We start from the raw sequence: 21,720 nt of genomic DNA, 5'->3' as shown, positions 1-21,720 counted from the left end.
TTCTACAGTGTGCTGATTATTTCTTTGTGTCAATAATGTTTTTCACATATTTTATACATATTTTATATCACAAGCTTGAAATCTCACTGAAAATGTGATCATAATCTTTGGAAAAGTGTGAATAATGTATCACAGAAGCAGTGCTCACCTGAAGAGGATGAAAACTTTACTTTAGCATCTCAAGCTCAGGACAAGACGCAAGGACTTTTAGGTCACAGAGATCAGAGGTCACATATGAAATCTGATCTTTTCACATATGAAAACACAAAAGAGACTAAATAAACGAAATTTCGTTTTTTTTAAACAACTATAATTACAACAAAAAACATGTAGTTTATTTTTTGACTTTCTTGACACCATTTAAAAACACAAACAGAATGAGAATAGACAAGACTTCAGACTAGAACAGATCGGATTTTATTTCATCCCAAAAACACAGGCGCGCCACTGACTGAATACAACCTAGACAGTTGTCAACACTCAGACGTTCATTGTTATCTTGCCAGTAAATTGTCAATACAGACGCCTGTACACCCACACACATGGAAACACAGCAGAGCCCAAGACCATAGTGCATGCCAGTTGGCAGTTATGCAAACATTTACATCAACATTAAAAACAGAATACAAAAATAAAATAACATTATTCCAAATTAACACCATATAAAAACAGAATACAAAAATAAAATAACATTATTCCAAATTAACACCATATATAGTTAATTGTCATATTACTTTTGTTAAAGTTTGCTAACACATGAGTGAAATTCATGCTGCTGAGAAGTATTGGAGCTTCTCCAGGTAGCTGCACTGTTGAAATAGCAATCCTCCAGAATCAGAGCGCATCTGTCTCTTAAAGGAAAAGGCAAGAGACCTGCTGATTGGTTTATTTTATATTATGCCCATAACACACCCATGATTAAATAAAATAATTAGTACTTGCCTTTTGTGCATTTCAAGCTGTCCAAGGCGCATTTTTCTTGTTGTTATGATAGCAAAGACATGCTAACATGCCCTAAATCAAGCTGCAGGGTGCGCGGTTGACGGCTTGCCTATAGATTGCTAAAATAAGGGCCTGTTTCTTTTGGTGCTTCATTAGTCTAGAAAGTGTGATTACACTACTCCACATTTACAATATTCTTATGTACTTATCTACTGTAGGGCTGCAACAATTAGTCGATATAATCGACAATGTCAATTATTTTAATTTGTCGACTACAAATTTCATGGTCGACTAATCGTTCATTTGTAACAGTACCGCATTACACAACGTGCTCGGGACAGAAGAAACTTGGTCTGTGTCTCCAAAAAGGGCCAAACACAACAGATTACATATTTATACACTAAATATCAGTTCTCTCATGTTTAAATGCCTTTTAAATCTCATGTTTAGCTGATTGTTTTTAGAGATGGAGGACATGTCAGAAATAGTGACAGGTGAGAACGGGGGGGGGGGGGCTATGGTTGCTGGCGCAGTACTTCAGTTGAGAACGGGGGGGGTGGGGGGGGTGGTTGGGGGGTGCTGGCGCAGTACTTGAGGTGAGATGAGGGGTGTTGCTGGCGGAATATGAAATAAAATAGAGCGTGCATCGCGTGGGGGACAAAAACTCTACAGTGTGTCCCAATTTAGGGGCTGCATCCTTCTGAGTCTGTATTCCAAGACAGATTGCGTCACAGCTGCGCAGTAATACACCGCCTCTGTGGGTCGCATCCTTCAGAGTATGCTGCCTGTGAATTGGGACACACCCCGACACGAGCTGACTCTGGAAAGGAAATATATGCACGTGAGGCGCAATATTTTGACGGCACCCCCGATGAAGCCAGACGGCACCCTGGTTGAGAAACACTGGACTAATCGACTAATCGAAAAAATGATCATCAAATTAGTCGACTACCAAAATAATCATTAGTTGCAGCCTACTCTACTGACAATGCTTTTCTAAAAAATGTGTGTTTCCAGTTACCAAATTTTAAAATCTGCTTCAGCAATGAGTGTGAGATGAAGTAACTGAATACAAATACAATTATAAGAGGAAATATTTACAAGGGTATAGATAATTAGTGGGAAACATTTGCTAAGTTAAGGAAGAAATAACTACTAAATCTTAATCTGTCCATAAAGAAAGAAACACCTAAAATAACATAAATAGACATTTCTAACATTTCATACAGCTAGACACAGAAACTCTAAACATTTCCTTCTTTAAGATAAAAGAAAAATTACAATTCTACAAATTCTGTTTAAAAAGGCATTAGATGTGGAACTTTTGAACAATAAGCTTTTTGTTTATATTAGTCAGTGTCTCTTTTAAAGAACGTATGCCATAGTAGATCCAAGTTAATCCTGACAACTTTAATCATAAGCTTAAACCTTCTATCTAAATATATGTGTTTTCATCATACATGGCAGAAACAAAAAAGCACAAAAACACCAAAACAACAAAATAACACAAAAGGTTCAAACATCTCTAAGATCAGAATTAAGACCACCACCAAGATGCAATATAACTATGAACACAGGTCTATGACTAAAATAAGAATGTAACACACAGATACCACACCTTTTCACGCTACACCACTTTCATCAGATCTACTGAACATCAAAAAGACAGAATGAACAGAATTACACACTTACTTCTGAGGAAAACTGGACCTGGAGACTCTCAAAGCACACAAATAAAAGCTTTTGCACTGCCATCAGACGCATGTACACAAGCTAAGCACAGCAGACCCCTGAGTCCACTGCTGAGCCTGTTACTATATTTGTTTTTATTCCTTATAAGAAAAATATGTTTGAAATTCAGTCTCAATCCAGATCATCTGCCAAAGCATCCTATTTTGACTTTAGACGTGTTACAGCCTGGCATTCGCAATAAATCTGAGCCATGAATTTAGCTATGTTAATTTGATCTTCCTGCTGAGTCCAAAACACAACCATTTTAACAACGCTCTCAGGAGGAAAAGAGAAGAATTACAGATCTCTTTGTTTCACTATTAGACAATTACAACAATAGTAATCATCATCATGATTACTACCATCTTTAAAACTGTATTCCTGCCATGTATGTATGTTTTAGCCATCTCAGTTAAACAAGACAATTATAGCTGTCTCTTCTTACAGTATTGTGTCAAACCTCAGCATCAGTTACAAACCAAATTTGTCGCGAATTAAGTAGTAAAAGTGATTTTTTTCATCTACTATAATTAAAAATATTTTAATTTATAATATGGAAAGCTTGCAGTGACTTTGAAACAGAACACCAGCGACATTAGTCTGCTGCTCCACGTCTGATCAAGTTTACTCTTTAGAGCCAGAACTCATAAAACTTAGACTTGACCTTTAGACCCCACATACAAACAACCTCTTTCCACAGAACCCAATTGGTCATTATTTATACACCATTTCAAACTTGTATATTCAAAAAACTACTTTAGAGTGGAATCATTCAGTTCTACTTCAGGTTCTGTTTCTCCAGTTTCCAATAGTACACTAGGCTGCAAGAACCTCAGTCACAATCTAAGTAATTTTGCTTTATCTGCAGGACATATAAATGACTTTACAAATGGGCTTTTAATGTGTTACAATATTATCTTTAGGCTGCAGATGAAACTATTGTGTTTTTGTAAGATTAATTAGATTAAGCATCAATTACAATACAAACCTACCTACCACTCCAAAAAGAATGTAAACACACTCACTGTTGAAATCTTTTATCCTAGTTTTTTACATAATCCAAAAATAAAAGCTTGCAAAATATACACGCCTTTAAAATTATATTAGCTCTATCTTAAACCCTGCATAAGGTGTGTTGCAATGCTCATTACTATCTTACACCCCGTCAATAATCCACCTTTACACCATGTGCCTGCGTCATTTAAATAGCAACTGCGTTTGTGAATATACCTACGGCAGTGGGCGTGGCGGTCTTGACAACCGAAAAAACAGGTGCGCTACTGACTGAATACAACCTAGACAGATATTCATCATAACAGATATTCATCATAATTCATTCATAATCAGATATTCATTGCTATCTTTGTAGTGAATTGCGTGTGCCTCAGTGAACAAACCCACAGCGCGTGCCAGAATTCAAAATAAAATATAATACCATCATTCCACACATCAACACAAAATGTAGGTCTTGTCATATTATTTTTGTTATAGTTAAATGAGCTGCTTGCGCACCTTTACAGTGTGGAAGAGCAGGTCAGCTGCGCCATTAAAATAGCAATCTGCCAAGGTCAGAGTACATCTGCCACTTAAAGGGATTGGCAAGTGGGACTGGTTTATTGCATGTTACACCCAAAACACACCCGTGATTAATTTAGAGAATTAGTACATGCTTTTTGCACATTCCGAGATGCGCAAGGACACAATGAATAATAAATTAAGATCGCTAAAATAGGGTCCCCAATGTCACTTGGCCTTAAATACTTCATAAGCATAGTGAAACACATTTCAATCAATTGGACTGAATCAATAATTTAACTATATTTTAATGCTGCATTTAACATATCAATATTCTACAGTTTGTGTATTTACTAAAATTATCTACTCCAGCCATTTTTATGTTAATTTTCTTATGTTATCTTTCTTCAGGTCTCTTCTGAAACTGTCTGCACCTGGAAAACTCCAAAGCAGGGCAATGAAACTCTTTTATACTACAATCTGAAGTTCCCTGGAATGTTGGTGGCTGGATGAAGACAGGTTGCTATATTTGACTTTATTCCTTATATGACTGGTCAACTTGTACTATTGAGTTTCATGATTTTAATTTTTGAATCACATGCAATGGTGTACTTGCACTGCCCTATAAGAATCTGCCAAAGGCCTATTACATTTCATTTGGAAGGGAATAAATTTGTCTGCTCCTGGTTATAAATCTGTCATTTCTGTTTACCACTCTAAAAATATGAAATATACTAAAATTTACAAGTTACATTTATATATCTTTTTACGTTAAAAAAACAGGCACTACCTCTATTTTTAAACAAGACTAGAAATCTCTTCAAAACTAAAAGCATTTACATTATGAAGGAGCTTTATATACGAATAAACAAGAGCTTGTATTAAGTCTCATTTTCATGTGGTGCGGTAGTTCTAAATGCCTTTAAATGCTTATAACATTTACGTTATTATGAAATTATTATAGAGCTCTCTCTTCTTGCAGATTTTCTTGTGGATCTCAGGACAATATGGACAAATATACAAAAAAAAAATCTCACATGGGTTTTATTTTTCCAATATGTACATTTCTTAAATTTCCAGAAAAAAAATGACTTATTTACATTCTAACATTCTACATGTGTCATTTGAAAAGGCATGACCAATCTTGCATAAAACTGTATTTAGAAAAAGCTGAAAACAGCAGTGACTGAAACAGAACACCAGTGGAATCACAGTACTACTCCACAACTGATCTTGGAGCCTCATCAGTGCTAAAACAGTACAAAATTTTTTATCTTGGCCTCAAGAAAGCCTTTAAAATCAAGTCAATCAAATGTGCAATGTAATTTACATAAGAGAGTTAAATGTATTAATTAACAATAGTACTTTTAATAGTAGTCCATTACACAGGCTTAGGTATTTTATAAGTAAATGAAAATAAACCTGATGTAATTACTTTGGTTTTGATGGTTTTGGTTAGTACAAAATATCTGAATAAAAATGCAAGTTTTAAATGGATACTGTTACAGAAAGTAACAGTATTCCCCAGCATCACTGCTCAGAGCAGAGGTAAATCACATCAAGCGAGGCTGCATGGCCTTATGTAGAGAGTAATTTCTGCTGAGTGAACATGACCAGTGCTATAAAAGAGGCTCCTCCAAGCCCTGAGGCCACAACAAGCACCCAGCACAGGTATGGGTTTAACAGTTTGATTATAATGTCCTGGTAATGTTAAATTTTCCATTTATACTTTAAAAGAAAATTATTCATTTTGTTTCTTGTTCCTCTGTTTTCAGCACCTCGATCTGCCAGCTATCCTGTTTTTTTCTTCTTTTGGAGCAAAAGAAGGTAAATGTCAGGGCTATAAATAAATAATGTTCTAATAGTAGGGGTATAATCTCAGTCTTACATGAATCATTTTCGTATATGTATGTATGTATTTATGTATGCATGTAGGAATGTATCAGCAATCAAACATAAGACCCACCATAAACTGTAAAATAGAATGTAAGATGTTGAGTAGCATCAATGTTGTGACATTCATGCAGATCATCCAAACCTAAGTAAGCTACATGCAAAACAAAAAGCAGCAGTATAATTCAGATATACTGTACACCTGAATGCAGCATAATAATATTTACACAAAAATAAAATCTACAAATCAAATTTAAATTTCCTGAAATATTAAATAAATGCAAAACATCAAATACTGTAACATCCCCAAACAATATGTGTATGATTTAACAGTAAACTGCCATCATGGGGGATGGAGAGATGGAATGTTTTGGCAAAGCGGCCGTCTACCTCCGCAAGCCAGATAAGGAGAGGATTGAGGCTCAGAACAAACCATTTGATGCTAAAACAGCCTTCTTCGTGTGTGAGCCTGCAGAGATGTACCTGAAGGGTACACTGAAGAGTAAAGAGGGTGGTAAAGCCACCGTCGAAACTCTGTGTGGAAAGGTAAGTGGAAGATGAATAAAAGTATAGTCCTATAAGGAATCACTAGAAACACTCTAAATCTCTGTGAATATGCAATCAATGTGAATGTATTATTTGGTTTTGTTTAATAGAAGATGTGCAGCCTTCTTAATATAATTAATAAAGTGTCATTATAAATATTAATTTAGATTTGTCTACTAAACATTTTTAACTTTATTAACGCTCAACTTTAGGCCTGTATGTGCATATTCTTGAAAGTGCGATATATCACATCATGTCCACAGGCCTGTATTTATTTTGTGATACTTGTAATTTCACAGACCCTCACGGTTAAGGAGGATGAGATCTTTCCCATGAATCCTCCTAAATATGACAAAATTGAGGACATGGCCATGATGACCCACCTCAACGAGCCCTGTGTGCTGTATAACCTCAAAGAGCGTTACGCAGCGTGGATGATCTACGTAAGTTTAACACTGAATAATTAAATTAGACTGTTAATAAATGCGAGGTTACACCACAATTAATTTCTGGACATGTTTCTGTTCACCTCTCCAGACTTACTCAGGGTTGTTCTGCGTCACTGTGAACCCCTACAAGTGGCTCCCAGTATACGATGCTATCGTTGTGGCCGGATACAGAGGCAAAAAGAGAATTGAGGCTCCACCCCACATCTTCTCCATCTCTGATAACGCTTATCAGTTCATGCTCACAGGTACAATGTTTTCACATTAATGTAATAAATAAAAAATAATGATTTGTCGACTAGACCCGCATTTCTCTTTGGAAAAATCAGAAACTGATTTTGAATGACATTTACCATGTTTTCTTTTAGATCGTGAAAATCAGTCTGTCCTGATTACGTAAGTAAAAAAAATATTGATATTTTTTTCTTATTCTTCTTATTCTTATTACTAATAACATTAACCTTATTAAAATTTATTACCAACTGGTCTGTCCAGTTCCCACTAAACTAGATGCCTTTCTGTTCACATATTTAAAGCAAAATGTGATTAAAAGTAATAACAACAAAAGGAGCACAACATGCTGCTTGTGAATGTACTGATGTTCATCAAAAACATTGCAAATTTAGCCCTAATATTCTATCAACAAACATTCTATCCACAGTGGAGAATCCGGTGCAGGAAAGACTGTGAACACCAAACGTGTCATCCAGTACTTTGCAACAGTTGGTATGAGTGGGAAGAAACAAGCAGAGCCTGTTCCTGGCAAAATGCAGGTAAATTAATCACTCTTTCAGGATTCTCAGTGTATTTGTGAGAACTTCTGACTAAAATATCTGCTGTCACCTCTAGGGTTCACTGGAGGACCAAATCATTGCAGCCAACCCCCTGCTGGAGGCTTATGGTAATGCCAAGACCATCAGGAATGACAACTCCTCTCGTTTTGTAAGTAATTACAGTCTTTAAACTATGCAAAGAGAATAATAAAAATACAGAGGAGTCCGAATTAATCATAATACCCTATTGAACTTACAGGGTAAATTCATCAGAATCCATTTTGGACAAACTGGAAAATTGTCCTCAGCTGATATTGAAACCTGTAAGTTTCACCGTGGGGAATCCTAACATTAATTTGTGTAAATTATGTTACTGAATGGTTCTCAGATATAATATATAATAAATAAAACAAAATATGCCTCCATATATATGACTAAATAACCAACATCAAACTTAAGTATGCAAGAACAAACGATTAATGTTGGTAAATGTAATAACTAATTTACCATCAGATCTGCTGGAAAAGTCAAGAGTCACTTTCCAGCTGTCTGCTGAGAGGAGCTACCACATCTTCTACCAGCTCATGACTGGACACAAACCAGAGCTGCTTGGTATGGGATGTAAAAGTATCACTGCTAGAATATCTGTTCAGTCTAGAATTAATACAGCACAGTTAAAAAATTATGATTTTTTTCCATTTTTAAACAGAGGCACTGCTCATCACCACCAACCCCTATGACTATCATATGATCAGCCAGGGTGAAATCACAGTCAAGAGTATAGATGATGTGGAGGAGTTCATCGCCACAGATGTAAGCACAACTTTACTGAACTTCAAATAGACATAATAAAAATGTGTCTCATCCTCAACGGTCCTTCTACTCTGTTTCATTAAATTCAGACTGCTATTGACATCCTGGGCTTCACTGCTGATGAGAAAATCAACATCTACAAACTGACTGGTGCTGTGATACATCACGGCAACATGAAGTTCAAGCAGAAGCAGAGAGAGGAGCAGGCTGAGCCTGATGGCACTGAGGGTAAATATAATGATTTGTTACAGTGATGGTCCAACTGCAAATACAGTGTAGGTTCTGGACATTTTTATTAACATAATTATTAACACCTTTTACACATTTATTTTCTTCAGTGGCTGACAAAATAGCCTACCTCTTGGGCCTGAACTCTGCTGACATGCTGAAAGCTCTGTGCTACCCCAGAGTGAAGGTCGGAAATGAGTTTGTGACCAAAGGCCAAACTGTTCCTCAGGTAATAACCTATTATACAGTTCAGCAAAAAGTTAAGATTTAAAGGTTTTACCAGTCAACGGAAAACCAAAGCATACTTTTGATCTATAGGTGAACAATTCTGTCATGGCTCTCTGCAAGTCTATCTATGAGAAAATGTTCTTGTGGATGGTCATACGTATCAATGAGATGTTGGACACTAAACAGCCAAGGCAGTTCTTCATTGGTGTGCTGGACATCGCTGGATTTGAGATCTTTGATGTAAATATGTGCTGATATTTATTTTCAGAAAAAAAATCCAAAACGATTTTTTCCTACTGCAAATGTCTAATAAATTGATATACTGTTATAGTTCAACAGCTTGGAGCAACTGTGCATCAACTTCACAAATGAGAAACTGCAACAGTTTTTCAACCACCACATGTTTGTACTGGAACAAGAGGAGTACAAGAAAGAAGGAATTGACTGGGAGTTTATTGACTTTGGGATGGACTTGGCTGCCTGCATTGAGCTCATTGAGAAGGTGAGTCTACACAAGGTTACCAAGTTTCAATAAAACACTGATAGTTTCACCACTAATGCAATGTCTCTCTTCCTGTCACCAACAGCCAATGGGCATCTTCTCCATCCTGGAAGAGGAGTGCATGTTCCCCAAGGCAACAGACACATCCTTCAAGAACAAGCTGCACGACCAGCATCTTGGCAAATGTAACGCTTTCCAGAAGCCCAAGCCTGCCAAGGGTAAAGCAGAAGCCCACTTCTCTCTGGTGCACTACGCCGGCACTGTGGACTACAACATTTCTGGATGGTTGGACAAGAACAAGGACCCTCTGAATGACTCTGTTGTACAGCTGTACCAAAAGTCAGCAAACAAACTGCTGTCCCTCCTGTATGCAGCCCATGCCGGTGCTGATGGTAAGGTCAAGAGCTCTTATCCTGTTCAGTGTCTTTTATCTTTAATTATATGCAATGAATACTACAGTCACAATGGCATTTTTTTAAAGATGCTGGTGGAAAAGGTAAGAAAGGTGGCAAGAAGAAGGGTGGTTCCTTCCAGACAGTGTCTGCTCTATTCAGGGTAAGAGAACTAGAGCAAGAAAGTTAAGAAAAAATGTTTTCATGTACCAGCAAAGCAAAGCTCTAAAGTTATTAGCAACTTAACTTCACAGGAGAACTTGGGCAAACTGATGACCAACTTGAGGAGCACTCACCCTCACTTTGTGCGCTGTCTGATTCCCAATGAGTCCAAGACTCCAGGTATTTATGCACGTTATCTGATTTTAAAAGAATATCTTTTAATGTGTGAATGTGAAATATATATAACCTGTAATTATTGTCCCCCAGGTCTGATGGAGAACTTCTTGGTTATCCACCAATTGAGGTGTAATGGTGTGCTGGAGGGTATCAGAATCTGCAGAAAGGGATTCCCCAGCAGAATCCTCTATGCTGATTTCAAGCAACGGTAATTTTCTAAATCATATCAATGTAAAACAAAAAAAACTAAATTGATGCTTATATGATAATATTTATTTTTTTTACAGATACAAAGTATTAAATGCCAGTGTGATCCCAGAGGGACAGTTCATTGACAACAAAAAAGCCTCAGAGAAACTCTTGGGCTCAATTGATGTGGACCACACCCAGTACAAGTTTGGGCACACTAAAGTAAGTGATGTGTCTGCACAGTTCTAATTCTAATTTACAACTTTGGCTATATATAAAGTGGAACTTTTTAACTTCTGTCACACTTGCTTTTACTAGTGGAGGAAAGTTGTAAAATATGTGAGAAATGTATGAACATTTCTACAACTGATCTGCAGATTGTACACCATGAAAAAATTCTTTGTTCAAATGTTTGTTAAAAAGTTAGCAATACATTATTTTAAAGGTGTTCTTTAAAGCTGGTCTGCTGGGTACCCTTGAGGAGATGCGAGATGAGAAATTGGCATCCCTGGTGACAATGACTCAAGCTCTGTGCCGTGGCTACCTCATGAGGAGAGAGTTTGTCAAGATGATGGAGAGGAGGTATATTTATATTTAGATACCCGAGATGCAAAAACACTTAAAATCCAAACACTGATGAAAATACACACTAAACTCGTCCATCTTGAATTCCAGAGAGTCTATCTATAGCATTCAATACAACATCCGCTCATTCATGAATGTGAAACACTGGCCATGGATGAAGCTGTACTTCAAGATCAAGCCTCTGCTGAAGAGTGCAGAGACTGAGAAAGAAATGGCTGCTATGAAGGAGAACTTTGAGAAAATGAAGGAGGATCTGACAAAGGCATTGGCCAAGAAGAAAGAGCTTGAGGAGAAGATGGTGTCACTCCTTCAGGAGAAAAATGACCTGCAACTGCAAGTGTCAGCTGTAAGTATTTACATAAATTACAGAAGTCTAACTATATTAATGTTATTCAGTATTAACCAATACCATGAAAATTAACAGGAATCTGAGAACCTATCTGATGCTGAGGAAAGATGTGAGGGACTCATTAAAAGCAAGATCCAGCTTGAGGCCAAACTCAAAGAGACAACCGAGAGACTGGAGGATGAGGAGGAAATCAATGCTGAGCTGACCGCCAAGAAGAGGAAACTGGAGGATGAGTGCTCTGAGCTGAAGAAGGATATTGATGATCTGGAGCTCACCTTGGCTAAAGTGGAGAAGGAGAAACATGCCACTGAGAACAAGGTTAGAAAACGCTGCAGTGAAACTCAGCGTTATTCCTAATTTATTGCCAGGTGAGATGTTTCAGATGGTAAGCTTTACATTAGAAATAAGATACATTTTATAATGTCTTCACACAGGTGAAGAACCTGACTGAGGAAATGGCCTCTCAGGATGAGAGCGTTGCCAAACTCACCAAGGAAAAGAAAGCACTCCAAGAGTCACACCAGCAGACTCTTGATGATCTCCAGGCAGAGGAAGACAAAGTCAACACTCTGACCAAAGCCAAGACAAAGCTTGAACAACAAGTGGATGATGTAAGATCTCATTAAAAATAGCATATTTAACAGTAATATTGGATAGGTTTGTCCCATTGTCCTAATAAAAGCCCATGGTTTTCATCATTTGCAGCTTGAAGGTTCACTGGAGCAAGAGAAGAAACTCCGCATGGACCTGGAGAGAGCTAAAAGGAAGCTTGAGGGTGACTTAAAACTGGCCCAGGAGTCCATAATGGACCTGGAGAATGACAAGCAGCAGTCTGATGAGAAGATCAAGAAGTATGCATCATCACACTGTACACAGTACAAGCTAATCATCTGAGAAAATATAAATGCAGGCACTTGCACCACATGATTAACTTTTGTGCTTGATACTTTCTTAACACAGGAAGGACTTTGAAATCAGTCAACTTCTGAGTAAGATTGAGGATGAACAGTCTTTGGGTGCTCAGCTTCAGAAGAAGATTAAGGAGCTCCAGGTAAATTATCTCTGTATATATTATACATTTGATCAATTTAAAGAAGAAGATCTGTCTTATATCTGCATTTGTTTCAGGCTCGTATTGAGGAGCTGGAAGAGGAAATTGAGGCAGAGCGTGCAGCTCGAGCTAAAGTTGAGAAGCAGAGAGCTGATCTCTCCAGGGAACTTGAAGAGATCAGTGAGAGGCTGGAGGAGGCTGGTGGTGCCACTGCTGCTCAGATTGAGATGAATAAGAAGCGTGAGGCTGAGTTTCAGAAGCTGCGTCGTGATTTAGAAGAATCTACTCTGCAGCATGAAGCTACAGCTGCTGCTCTCCGCAAGAAACAAGCTGACAGTGTTGCTGAGCTTGGAGAGCAGATCGACAACCTTCAGAGGGTCAAACAGAAGCTGGAGAAAGAGAAGAGTGAATATAAGATGGAGATAGATGACCTGTCCAGTAACATGGAGGCTGTGGCTAAATCAAAGGTTTGTTAATTTAAAAATATAAGTAAAAAGATTACATACATGCCATTGTTGTTTTAGCATACACATGAATCAAATAAAGACACCAGATTCTTTCCCTGGAAAAATTCTAGGCAAATCTAGAGAAGATGTGTCGTACGCTTGAGGACCAGCTGAGTGAAATCAAAGCTAAAAGCGATGAACATGTCCGTCAACTAAATGACATGAGTGCACAAAGAGCACGACTTCAGACTGAGAACGGTAACCGAACAATTAAAAAAAAACAAACAGGAAAAAATTTATACTCTGTTTTAACCTAATTAAATTTAATTTAACCTTTCCCTAGGTGAATTTAGTCGCCAGCTGGAAGAGAAGGAGGCACTTGTTTCTCAGCTGACCAGAGGAAAACAAGCCTATACACAACAGATTGAGGAACTCAAGAGACAAATTGAAGAGGAAGTCAAGGTATTATTTAATTTACCCTTTTTTACAGAAGCAACAGCTCATGAGCAAGAGATTTTAACCAATGTATGCTTACTTCTAGGCAAAGAACGCCCTGGCTCATGCTGAAATGTACTAAAATGTAGCTCTGAGTATAACTGTAGATGCAGCTTTTTACATTAAAGTGGCAGTCGATCTAAAAGGATTTAAAATGTGCATTTAACATGTGCCCACTTTAAGGCAAAGAACGCCCTGGCTCATGGTGTACAGTCAGCTCGTCATGACTGTGACCTGCTCAGAGAGCAGTTTGAAGAGGAGCAGGAGGCCAAAGGAGAGCTTCAGCGTGGAATGTCTAAGGCTAACAGTGAGGTGGCTCAGTGGAGAACCAAATATGAGACGGATGCTATTCAGCGCACTGAGGAGCTTGAGGAGTCCAAGTAAGAAAATCCTGAACAGTGACAAAAAAAAGTCTCTTATGCTCTTCAGCCCTTTTACTTCAGGTTCAGTTCTTTATGAGCTGGGTATGAGCAGACCACTGCTAGACTATAAACTATACGGCAATATGTGCAAACCAAAAGTATATAAAACACATCTATCTGTTTGCCTTTTTTTTGGTAAAAGCTTTAAAACTGGACAAATCTCTACGGCAATTTTTATATACACCTGCATTTACAACTGTGATTTTTACATTTATCGATATATAAATATCTATTAAAATTATACAGATAAAGTTTTTTTTCTGTTTGCACTAAACTAAACGCGTTTGATCATTTGGCCTAACTAGGAAGAAGCTTGCCCAGCGTCTACAGGATGCTGAGGAATCTATTGAAGCTGTGAACTCCAAATGTGCTTCTCTGGAGAAGACCAAACAGAGGCTGCAGGGTGAAGTGGAGGACCTCATGATTGATGTTGAGAGAGCCAATGCATTAGCTGCCAACCTTGACAAGAAGCAAAGAAACTTTGACAAGGTATAGAAACTGATGCTTGAAATAGATGTCATATAATGCTAAACAGGCCATGACCAACTAAGTATTTATACTGGATTTTTACATTTATTCTACATTTTCAGGTGTTGGCAGAATGGAAGCAGAAGTATGAGGAAGGTCAGGCTGAACTGGAAGGAGCTCAGAAAGAGGCTCGCTCTCTCAGCACTGAACTCTTTAAGATGAAGAACTCATATGAAGAAGCTCTTGATCAGCTCGAGACACTCAAGAGAGAGAACAAGAATCTACAACGTACGAAAATTTTAAATTCACTCAATAACACACAAGACACCCATCAGTAAAAATATATAGAAAGAAAAGTTCAAAATTTTAAAAAGCAATAATTGTTTTCATTTCCGCAGAGGAGATCTCTGATCTGACTGAACAGATCGGTGAGACTGGAAAGACAATTCATGAACTGGAGAAAGCAAAGAAGACAGTGGAGACTGAAAAAACTGAAATCCAGACTGCTCTTGAGGAAGCTGAGGTGACGCTATACCTGAATTAACTTACATTTAAACACAGAGCTCAATGTGTATGTGTTCTGCTAATGTGCAACAAATCTCTTTAGGGCACACTCGAACATGAGGAATCCAAGATCCTCCGTGTTCAACTTGAGCTCAACCAAGTAAAGGGGGAGATTGACAGGAAGCTGGCTGAGAAGGACGAGGAGATGGAGCAGATCAAGAGGAACAGCCAGAGGGTGATTGAGTCCATGCAGAGCACTCTGGACTCTGAGGTCAGGAGCAGAAATGATGCCCTCAGAGTTAAGAAGAAAATGGAGGGAGATCTAAATGAGATGGAGGTTCAGCTAAGCCATGCAAACCGACAGGCTGCTGAAGCCCAGAAACAGCTCAGGAACGTCCAAGGACAGCTCAAGGTGAGCAAATTGTTTCTCTTTTGATTTTCTAATTTATCAAGCTTGAAAATTTTAATGAACTCTATTATTTTTATGTCAGGATGCTCAACTGCACCTTGACGATGCTGTCAGAGGACAGGAAGACATGAAGGAGCAGGTAGCCATGGTTGAGCGCAGGAATAACCTGATGCTGGCTGAGATTGAGGAGCTGAGATCTGCTCTGGATCAGACAGAGAGAGGCCGCAAAGTGGCTGAACAGGAGCTGGTGGATGCAAGTGAGCGTGTGGCACTGCTGCACTCTCAGGTAAGTTCTACCAAGTTGGACGCTAGCTGTTTCAATGAAATTCCTTACAAATTTACTAGGGATGCACCAATGTGGGAATTCTGGGCTGACAAAAGTATCCGATATTACACACATGTATATCTGCCAATGCATTTTAGCTTTCAGACCTCTCTAATCAGGTTGTGAAACCTCACAGAAGGGTTAAAAACAGTAGTCTGTACTTTACAGTTTGTACTTTACTGTATTTTAAACATCAGTATTTACAGACCCATCCCTAATCATTGACTGCACATTAATCTCTGGTGACTTCGATAACATGCAGTACTATTGGGTAAGAGTTGTTCAGGGGCACGCTGTTTTAAAGAGGCACGCTTTTAGGGACACCAACAATTATATTCATCAAGCTTAACTGTTGTCTCTTTCACCAGAATACCAGTCTAATCAACACCAAGAAGAAGCTTGAGGGCGATCTGGTGCAGGTCCAAGGTGAGGTGGACGATACAATCCAGGAGGCCAGAAATGCTGAAGAGAAGGCCAAGAAGGCTATTACTGATGTGAGTGGTAAACTACATGTATGTTTCACCATTTTTTAGCGTTACAATAACAAAGCTAAACCTATAACATGGTTCATTCTCTAGGCTGCCATGATGTCAGAGGAGCTGAAGAAAGAACAGGACACCAGTGCTCACCTGGAGAGAATGAAGAAGAACCTTGAGGTTACAGTTAAAGATCTGCAGCATCGTCTGGATGAGGCTGAGAATCTTGCCATGAAAGGTGGAAAGAAACAGCTTCAGAAACTTGAGTCTCGGGTAAGCTACATTCCTTATACAGTCGAAATAGACAGCTAGCATTTAACCTGTATGTTATACTTGTTAATAAATAAAGAGAATCTGCAATATAGGTTAACAATATTCTGTTATATTCTAGGTGCGTGAGCTGGAGTCAGAGGTTGAAGCTGAGCAGAGACGTGGTGGTGATGCTGTAAAAGGAGTCCGCAAATATGAAAGGAGAGTAAAGGAACTCACCTACCAGGTACAAAAATAAATTTGTAACATAGATGGACAGAATAGGATAATAAAAGACAGAGAAAAAGTATTAGACCAATTCAAACCTAAAACAATGGCTATTGTTTTAGACTGAAGAAGACAAGAAGAATGTGAACAGACTGCAGGATCTGGTGGACAAACTGCAGCTCAAAGTGAAGGCCTACAAGAGACAGGCTGAGGAAGCTGTAAGTGTTCCTTTAAATAACCTGTTTTGTGTATTACTGCAGTGAATTACAAGAACAAGAACATATAAATATTGTACTCACAAGAACAACACTGATATGGTATGTCTGTAATTCTAACAGGAGGAGCAGGCCAACACTCACCTGTCCAGGTACAGGAAGGTGCAGCATGAGATGGAGGAAGCTCAGGAACGTGCTGACATTGCTGAGGCCCAGGTCAACAAGCTGAGAGCCAAGAGCCGTGATGCTGGAAAGGTACATTTTCAGTAATTTATAAAAATATCATAACCAAGGAATATAAATAATTTATGTAGGCTCTTCATTTAGGAAGCATTTATGATGTAAGTTTGAATTTTATAATAAAATATGTCATTTTTTTAGGGCAAGGAGGCAGCTGAATAAAGAGTGATGACCTAGTGGGACACCAACAAGCAATCATATAATATGTATTTCTTGTTATCCGTCTCAATAAACTTCTACTGAATAAAACTCAACTAAGCTGAACATTGATTTTTTTTTTTAATCAACTGTTTTAATGATGTTTACCTATACATTTATTTTTCTTATTCTCTTAATATCAAGATCACTAAATTTGGATCATTTAAATAATTAAATAAAGGCCTAACCGGTAAAATTGCATATCAATTTTAAATAGGAAAGATGCAATTAATTTACAATGAAGAACGGAAATTTATTTTAAAGATCTATATGTGTAAATTACTAGAATAATGTCTGATGAATTCAAACCTATCGCTGCTTTTGAATGCAAACAAAAATAGTATTATCCAATTTATCTAATTTATAATAGTATCTAATTTATTACAAAAATCACAATATTAGGACGACTCACAGGAAGGTGGCATTAAAAATAAGCCACTATGTCCACATTTAATTGTATTCTTCATTACAAATAATTATAGAGACCATATGTATAGGTTAAAGTTTCACTAAATATGTTAATTTCCAATAAAGTACTTGTTAAAATCTTACAATGAATCAGTCTGTTGAATTAAAATTAAGTTGTGGACAACATGTCTGTCTGTGACATAACTTCAAAAATTCAATGTATCTAGAGTCTCACATAGAGTCTGACTGATACAATAAAATTACTAAATGCTAAAGCTTTAACCGTCTGTCTAAAATCTCTCTATAAAGCTACAGTCAGTATAGCATAAAAATCAAAGACACTGCACTATAAACTGCCTGTTCATGGTGAATCACAATTGAAAACTAAATATGTTTATACCTTTAAGCAAAATCCTATATAACACAATACACTAATCACTACTTTGCATAACATTTTGAGGTGGTGTACTGAACATCAAAATGCAAAAAAAGTACACAATGTCAGCATCCAAACAACAGGGATCTGAAAATGAATACACACACTCATTTGAAGGGACACCTGCACCACACAGGGACAGGTACATGGAAACAATAAGCCCACAGCAGACTTCAGTAATTACTGGAGCTTAAATCTATTTTTTGTGTTTTGCATTATGAATCTAGGCTGCCTCATTTAAAAGTATCTGGATAATAATTTTAAAAGTTTCAGGAGATTTCTGCTTTAACTTTCTAATAAATCTGAGAAAGAATTCAGTAATTTCAATCAAAAGGAGACACCTGGACTGCTATAGACTAAAACTGTCTTTTGCGATGACTCCAGGTTCTGTTTGACATTCAACATCAGTCTGATTTGAGTATGGAGGCCTTGCGGTGAGTGCTTTAAACCTACATTAGCTGTGGAGTATCACACTACAACAAATGCTGGTGTAATGATCTGGGGAACATTGCATTCACCAGTTGAACGCAACAGAACTCCTAGTGGTAATATGAGAAACACTGACAGTACAGTGATACATGCAGGCCATCTTGTGGCCACTTGTGTTGCCAACTCCTTGTTGGTACATTATTTTTTCAGTAAGTGTATATTTGTTGTCCTAGAGAGTATTTTTCCTTGTTTAGGCCAATACCATATGCCACAGTAACATTACATATTTTGTGACCATTGGGACAAAACATTGGCTGTGACTAAATGTATCCCTATTTAGGTACACTGAATACATTATGACCATTTTTCTTTGAGTGACAGCATTCTAAAGAGGAATTCAAACAGAAATGCTGACTTTAAAAATTCACAATGCATTAGTATTTTATAGTAAACATCATAGCTCAATACATGAGCTGTATGTGGGCCAATATTCACGTTTATTCTCACGGTGGATGGAATGACCTGGAGGCAAAAGAGGCTGCCCACCTGGACTTTCCTATATTTGTTAATGGGAGGCTTATGTTTCTAAATAACATAACAATTAACAATTACTCCATGTACAGAACAGTGCTTTAACTATATTTGGAACTTATATAGCCTTTTTGTGTCCACTGTGTTTTTTTAAACAGCACAGGCACTCATATATACGAAAAATGAAGACAAATAAAATGAAGAAGTGTACAAATTCACTTATTTCTACAGTCCCATGTTATGTAGTGCAATACTAATAATAGAGTAGTAAATCATTTCAGTCCCACCCCTTGCATCTCCAAAGTGATAGAAAAACATGTATTCTTATCTTTAGGTAATTTCTGTTGAATGAATGAATAAATATTGCTGTAATTTTAGCATTGCTGTAATTGGCATTTTGCCAATCATGAAATATCGCCTAAGGTCTGCCACTTCCTGTCTGGAAATAATCTTTTTCTTTCACAATATCCCAAACCAACACAAGAATATCATATAGTTTCTTTACCATTAATTTTCTATACTGGCACTAATGCTCATTTGGACCTCAGACAATAAACAAAGGCAGGGCACCACTATGATTAGAACTAACAAACTCCAGACAACAGGAGGAAGCACCTCAAAAACTTGACTTAGGGGAACTCCCTTACTTAAACCACATACACTCTCCAACGTTCACACATATACACTTTACACTTTACAATCGTCTTATGGTAATTATCATATTTACCAAGAACGTCTTCTATTATTATTACTTTGGCTAAAACTATGAATAGCTTTAATCTTAAACGAGCTTTATTTTGCATGTAGAGGTCAGAATTTTCTGACCTGTGTAGTGCACTACACAAGGCTTTTGTTCCAGATTCCACTTTAAACAAGAGCTAATGTTTTTGGCATTTGTCCACACTGCAAATCCTTTAGATAAAGTAAACCTTAAAGATAACTTACATGAGCCAGAGAAAATGTAGCCAAACTCATGGTTAGCAACTTTCTATTTATTTTGATTTTATTTCTAAGCCCCCGAACAATTACAAGAGCTTATAACCAATGCTGTCACGTCTGCTCCTATTACAGTTATGTGCATGATGGGATATTATTGTAGACTTCTGATGTATTACTGATGTAATCACTTTGACAATTTGCTTAGGCCTTGGGAATGTAAGTAAAGTAAGTAAAATTTTCAAATTAATAATGTGCAATGATATTCTTGATGTGGGAAGGTGGTGGTTTGAAGAACTAGACTAGAACTAGATTAATAAAAAGAAAATACTACAATTATGATAATACGAATGAATCTATTCTGAGGAATACTGCTGTTAATACGATGCTTTTTTGAAGCACAAATAAAAAAGGTTAAATAATGTAAAACTTTACAAATCACTTAAATTATACAAATCACTCCAGCATGTTCATGAAGCTTAAAAGTTCTTTACTATGTCCTATACTCACCTGCCCAGGTGCAGCAAGGTTTGTTCACCGCCAACTTAAGACATGCTGATGCTGACTTCATAAATGTCTCTTCTTCAGAATTATCTAAAGTTCAACAACAAAACATCAGTAAGAATTAACACACTAACAATAAATCACGTTAAATGTTACATGTAATGTTTTAAGCAAGCCATTTACATCTTTTCACATCAACTGCTCCTCACAGTACTTACAGAAGAAAGAGCATCCAACGGGAACATCAGACAGGATAAGTTAAAGGGCACAGTGCTATATCCCATGACCATCTAAAAGATAAAGGGATATGCCTCTAAAAATAAACAAGGCAAGTGTTCTCAAGGAACTCAAGACTATGGGGAGCACTTCAACACTCTCACACATCTGACCATTAAGGCAGACATTTGAAACCCAATAAGTCACCACTAGGAAACTTTAGTGTGCTTATTTATTACCTCAATTTTAGCTACATCTTAATGCAAAGGTTTGGGCACCCTGGTAAAATGATATGTGGTTCTTGACTTAGAAGTCAAATCTTTTATACACATACTCCTAAACATTTTAATACACAGTTAGACTTTTTATTGACTAGAAAAAAACAAAGTAGTTTTTGTTCCTCCAATTTAGAACTCCATTGTGTTTCATTTTAACATGTCATTTTTTCAAGGCTGTCCAAAAATTTGCATAAAACGTAACACGTTAATATTTCAATAAAAAAGGAAGCTGCTTTTTAAACATATGTGCTGACTAGTGATAATGAAGTGCCTAAAAATTAAAAGGTTAAAAAAAAATGTTAATCACAATAAACGCAACAGCAACATAATCCTATTAGGTAACCATGCAATTCAAACCTCTGACACGGAATTCATCTAATGTAAAATACAGGAAAATACAAGAAGAATACAGACAAATCATAGACTTACTTCAGAGTCTGTCTCCTCAAGCTTCTGGGAAACTCTTAGGGGTCTGGCTAAACTCTTTTATGGTGGCTCCAGAAAGGACTAAAATTCTCATCCCCTTACAGCATGGCTTTCTATATCTGCATTGTTTCCATATGGGCTCATTAAACTGAGATATACTGCACTTTAGAATTTCAGTATATGATTCCAGTTCATCAAGTTCATCACATGCAACAACCTCTGAACTTTCGATGTCCAGTAATCACATTCCAAGGACATATTACCTTTCATCTGAAAATAAGTGTAAGAATCTGCTATTAGATATAATAACGTTATCTGAAAGAGATAACACTCTGCTTGCTTAGAAATCTCTATTCCAT

The 21,720-nt window shown here is 37.2% G+C and overlaps 1 protein-coding gene across 1 annotated transcript; it reads left to right on the top strand.

Moving 5' to 3' along the window:
- The first annotated feature begins 6,414 nt into the window (after positions 1-6,414).
- Positions 6,415-17,253, top strand: LOC103036502 (myosin heavy chain, fast skeletal muscle-like). The gene is made up of 39 exons (XM_049471682.1): positions 6,415-6,627; positions 6,927-7,070; positions 7,165-7,321; positions 7,442-7,469; positions 7,735-7,846; positions 7,923-8,015; positions 8,106-8,169; positions 8,360-8,458; positions 8,556-8,659; positions 8,749-8,887; positions 8,998-9,116; positions 9,206-9,355; positions 9,447-9,617; positions 9,703-10,009; positions 10,099-10,172; positions 10,264-10,351; positions 10,439-10,556; positions 10,636-10,759; positions 10,983-11,119; positions 11,213-11,468; positions 11,547-11,789; positions 11,906-12,082; positions 12,177-12,322; positions 12,432-12,522; positions 12,600-12,989; positions 13,100-13,226; positions 13,312-13,430; positions 13,647-13,843; positions 14,191-14,374; positions 14,476-14,641; positions 14,752-14,876; positions 14,961-15,269; positions 15,349-15,552; positions 15,960-16,085; positions 16,170-16,340; positions 16,459-16,563; positions 16,667-16,762; positions 16,883-17,014; positions 17,141-17,253. Exons 1-39 carry the CDS (start codon positions 6,427-6,429, stop codon positions 17,159-17,161), a joined length of 5,814 nt encoding a protein of 1,937 aa, XP_049327639.1. The 5' UTR covers positions 6,415-6,426; the 3' UTR covers positions 17,162-17,253.
- The last annotated feature ends 4,467 nt before the right edge of the window (positions 17,254-21,720 follow it).

The sequence above is a fragment of the Astyanax mexicanus genome, chromosome 24, assembly GCF_023375975.1.
Source record: "Astyanax mexicanus isolate ESR-SI-001 chromosome 24, AstMex3_surface, whole genome shotgun sequence".
NCBI lineage: Eukaryota > Metazoa > Chordata > Actinopteri > Characiformes > Acestrorhamphidae > Astyanax > Astyanax mexicanus.
The sequence above is the reverse complement of the archived record's forward strand: the minus strand, read 5'-3'. Positions and strand labels throughout refer to the sequence as shown.